Consider the following 5,016-nt stretch of genomic DNA (forward strand, 5'->3'; position numbering starts at 1 on the left):
AGAGTCTAATGCGCTGAGGTACCGACGTTCTCCATGGTAATTTCCAAAACAAATCAGGTTCCTCAGGTTGTTCATTACGAATTATTCTGATAGCTGACTTTATAGTGAATCGTTCTGATGGAGTTGGTGCCCAGAACAGAGCGTCGTCATTTTCAATACCCCCAATCACTTCAAAAGAAGCAATAGTTTGGAGAATCTCAGATGGTAGGTATTCAGCAAACCATTCCCACTTCCATCCCGTGTTAGCATCCCACATTTCATCCACATGTACTCCTTGCAGGTGTGGTGGAATATCAGTCGTAACCAAATCTACCAAAGGCCGGTCAGGAGCCCATCTATGTTCCCAAAACAAGGTGTTTCTACCATTGCCAATTGAAAAATTGACACCTTGTTTGATTGTCTCAATAGCTTCAGTGATTCCATGCCACACATTTGAGCAATTTTGTTTTTGTTCGTACATGTTAATATCACATCTGCCTTGGCAATATTTGTGCCTCCAAACCCGAGCCCACAGAGAGTTTGGCTCTGATAACATTCTCCATCCTAGCTTTGCCATGAATGCCACATTATCTTGTCGCATTGATCTCAACCCCAAGCCTCCTCGCTCCTTTTCCCGCGTAACCATATCCCACGAAACAAGACTATGGCCTTTCTTCTCCTGGTCTCCTCCCCACAGAAACCTTCTCGCCTTTTTATCACTTTCATCGCAAGTAGTACGGGGGAGCCTTGCAGTTTGCATTGCATATGCAGGTATCGTTGATAGGGTTGACTGGATCAGAGTTGCCCTCCCTGCCATCGAGATATGTTTTGCTTTCCAACCCGATAATCTTTTGTCAATTTTTTGTACAATATAATCAAATGTGTCCCTAGTAACACGACCATTTATCGTTGGCATACCCAAATACATACCTAAATCCCCCGTCCTTGCCATCTCCAATTCCCGCGTAATATCCTCAGCCATATCATCAGGTGTATTGGGTGAGAAATAAACCCGTGATTTAGAATTGATCACCTTCTTCCCAGAAGCTGCACAAAAAGCCTCCAGAGTATGTTTAATCACTTTTGCCTGTTCTACAGTGGCCTCACCAAAGAAAATTATATCATCCGCAAAGAATAGGTGGGTTAGGAAAGGGCCCTCACGACTAGTTTTGAAACCCTTCCACTGTCCATTCCTATTAGCTTCCATAATTAGTTGGCTTAGTTTTTCCATGCATATGGTGAACAAGTACGGTGATAGGGGATCTCCCTGTCTTATACCCCTTATGGGCACAAAGCTCTCTGTTTTCTCACCATTCCACAGTATGTTCAAAGATGACGAGGTAATGCATTTCATGATGACTGCAATCATCCTTTGAGGGAGGCCCATATCAGTGAGAGTGTGCTCGATGAATGGCCATTCCAACCTAAAATAAGCTTTTTCCAAATCAAGTTTTAAAGCCATAAACCCCCTTCTGCCTTTCTTTCCTCTCATGGAATGAAGAACTTCCTGAACTAATATGACATTGTCCGATATTTGTCTTCGAGGTACGAAGCTGCATTGCATTGGACTTATCAGGATTGGCAAGACCGGTTTCAAACGATTTACAATCATTTTTGTGATAATTTTGAAGGAGACATTACACAACCCAATTGGCCTAAACTGAGATGCCCATTTAGGATGTTCAACTTTAGGAATGAGGGTTAAGAACGTATCACATAAGCCTGAGGGGATATCTCCTTCATGAAGTGCATTGAAAACCATCTGACAAAGACTAGGTGACACCGTTTCCCATTGAGATTGATAAAAGATTGCTTGGAAACCGTCCGGTCCCGGAGCCTTATATGGGGACATTTGGTTAAGGGCACACTGAATCTCAGATACAGTATAATCTCGCTGCAATTTTTGCTTCTCATTCAACGTAAGCTCAGGAAATAAACCCCGAGTTACCCTATCAAAATTCGTTACTGTTGGCTGCCCCGCAAAGGATTTCTTGAAAAAGTCGAAAACCATTCCCTTCACTTCATCCGTGTTCCATACCCATCTCCCATCTTCATCTTGTAGCCCTTCAATGCGGTTTTTGCTTGCGTCTGATGATAGTACTGAGGTGAAAAAGCCTCGTGTTCCTATCACCGTAACAAATGGCTTCCATTCTAGATTTCTAGAACCAAAGTAACTCTTCCTGTCTGAGTGTATCATCTAATTGTTGTTTAAGTTTCATCTCATACTTAAGAAAGTAATTAGGACCTTCCCTTGACAGTCTTTTTTGTACCCCAAGTAGTCTTCTTTCCAAGCTCTGTTTTCGGGCAAAAATGTTTCCAAAAACATTCTTATTCCAATCTTGAAGAGCCTCCGCAAAGTTGTAAATAAATGGTATTAGTGGCTGGTCATTGCGCCAATTGTGCTTGATAAACTCAGAGAATTTATCGTGACACATCCATACTGCATGGAATCGGAAAGGCTTCAAAATTGCAGGGATTGGAGCAAAACCATTAGTATTTACCAAGATGGGGCAGTGGTCAGATTGATTTTGAACCAAATGGCGTAGTGATCCATCCGCAAACATTACCCGCCAAGAAGAATTGCATATAGCTCTGTCAAGCTGTGCCCACTTCCTGGTGGCAACTGTGTTGCCTCTCGACCAAGTATACTCCGGGCCAGTGAAGTTTAAATCAATCCACTCATTAGTCTCAAGCCACGAGTTGAATTTCGCACATCTACGTCTCATACAATCATTATTACCATTCCGCTCATGCACGAACCTGGTATCATTAAAATCTCCCATGGTTAGCCATGGACGATTATGTGACCCTGCAAACTCATTAGTCTCAAGCCACGAGTTGAATTTCGCACATCTACGTCTCATACAATCATTATTACCATTCCGCTCATGCACGAACCTGGTATCATTAAAATCTCCCATGGTTAGCCATGGACGATTACGTGACCCTGTAAACTCCTCCAGACTCCTCCACAATTCCTCTTTTTTAACCCAGTCCGGACTCGCATAAACAGCAGAAAAATACCAAGGAATTTCTCCAACTCTAGCAATTTCTACTGTTATGTGTTGAGAGTGATGGATAATAGGAGTAACACTCACCTCTTCTGGTTTCCAGAACAGCCAAATCCCTCCACTAAATTCTTCTGCTTCCACTCTTGTCTTCCCTCCGTAGTTGATGCGATCACAAACTCTTTGTGCAGTTTCCCCACTTATGTGAGTTTCAACCAACGCCAACACCTGAGGTTTATTTACCCGTATAATTTGCTTCAACATCGTTAGGAAGGCAGTACTACCTGCCCCTTGGACATTCCATGTCATTAAACTGAGCGGGGGGCGCTCATTAAGACGATTTGGGTATCTATCCATAAGGTTAGTTGGATTGATAGCCATAGAGGACATAAATGCCTCAGAGAGTTTGTTGAGCACCATGATTACCTGAGGTGCAATCTTTACTTCCATGAAAAAGTCCGGAGTCATCGTCGTTGGGGGAAGACAGGCTTCGATCTCGACCTCCATCACATGGGCCAGCGGCAGACCCACTGTCATGACTGGGTTTTCCATCGGGGAGTCTATGAAAAGGTGATGAGACGGCGGGATGTAGCAGTAGTGTGTTGTTGGTATGTTGATTGGTGAGAAGGAGTGATCCATTGTTGGTCGATAAAGGAAACAGGACAGGGCGACTGTGTTTTTTAAGAGGTTTTTTAGCAATTTTGTAGACCAATGCAGACTTCTTGTTATTCTCTGAATTTTCCTTGTTAAGGTATGAATATTTAGGAAATTTGGTTCGCTTAGGTGACTGCTTATATTGATGAGATTTTGGTTGATTCATAATCTTATCAAAGATTGCCTCACCCTCAATAATAGGAACTTGAACCAAATTGGACTCTACCATAATAACCTCCTTTGAGATTTCTTGCCTAATAGAAGGATCTCTCTCAATAACTGAGTGATTATTTTTGCCTAAATCCAAAGATTGCCCAATATTTTGACTTGTATTCTCTACTTCTAAATCCCTCCTATTTAGGAAATTTGACTTATTCCTGTCCACTGAAATATTCGTCAAAGATTTTGGGGAAAGAATAACATCATCTTGCGTACCTAATCTGGTTTCATGGTTTCCACCCGTATCCAAGTCCACTAGTAGGCCCTTGTTCATACCTTCAGAAGGCTTCTCATTTCCCTGTTCTAATGACATCAGGACGTTAAACCTAGACCCAGACCCATTTGTGGTTCCTCTTGTGGTAGACACAACCTTAGACGCAGCTTGCTTTACCCCAAGACGATCATTGGATAGATTAGGGTTTCTTCTGGCCAGTCTCATAGCCCAATCACCATCACCTCGTACTCCTTGCTCACCTTCTGTCCCCTTGTTTGATATCTTGATAGGTGGATTAGGTTGTTTAGCTACTTGTGGACCTTGTTCATGTCCTCTCTTAGTACTGTCTCAACTAGGATTCCTCCTACGAATTGGTTTCTTTACATGCATCCACTAACCATACACCTCATCAGGACCTCTACCTTGTGGCTCACCACCCCGTGCCCCAATAACCTTATCTTGATTACCTGCTTCTTCCTGGACTAACAAGTTTTCCTGATTTTGGCTAAAACGTGGACAATTTACATCATTATGACCTAGGCGCCCACACTTGTAACATATTTGCCATAGCCCTTCGTATTGGATAATCCAAACCCTGCCATTCATACGGAATTTCGAAAGCAATGGCTTTGATAAATCCACTTCTACACTCATACGAATAAATTGTCCTCGTTCCGCTAAGGCTGTGGGTTTGTCAATTCGGATGACCTTGCCTACCTTACTACCAATCTTTCTTAGAATGTCTTCATGATAGTATTCCACTGATAAGTGAGGAATGCGTATCCAGGTCGCTAAGTGTTTGATTGGCTCATCTGTTGCAATGAAGTTGGGCACCCACTTTCTCATGGTTAAGTAGTGGTCTCCTATCATCCGCGGTCCTTGGGTAAGGACAAACTCATAGTCCTCTCTGTTGGTGAATCGGGCTACGTAGTATGCATGACC

At 42.8% G+C, this 5,016-nt stretch overlaps 1 protein-coding gene across 1 annotated transcript; it reads right to left on the bottom strand.

Annotated features, from left to right (window-relative positions):
* Window positions 1–2,138: 2,138 nt before the first annotated feature.
* LOC141613265 (uncharacterized) lies at window positions 2,139–3,368 on the bottom strand. Its single transcript, XM_074432002.1, has one exon. It carries the CDS (start codon window positions 3,366–3,368, stop codon window positions 2,139–2,141), a length of 1,230 nt encoding a protein of 409 aa, XP_074288103.1.
* Window positions 3,369–5,016: the final 1,648 nt, after the last annotated feature.

This window comes from Silene latifolia, chromosome 11 (assembly GCF_048544455.1).
Source record: "Silene latifolia isolate original U9 population chromosome 11, ASM4854445v1, whole genome shotgun sequence".
NCBI lineage: Eukaryota > Viridiplantae > Streptophyta > Magnoliopsida > Caryophyllales > Caryophyllaceae > Silene > Silene latifolia.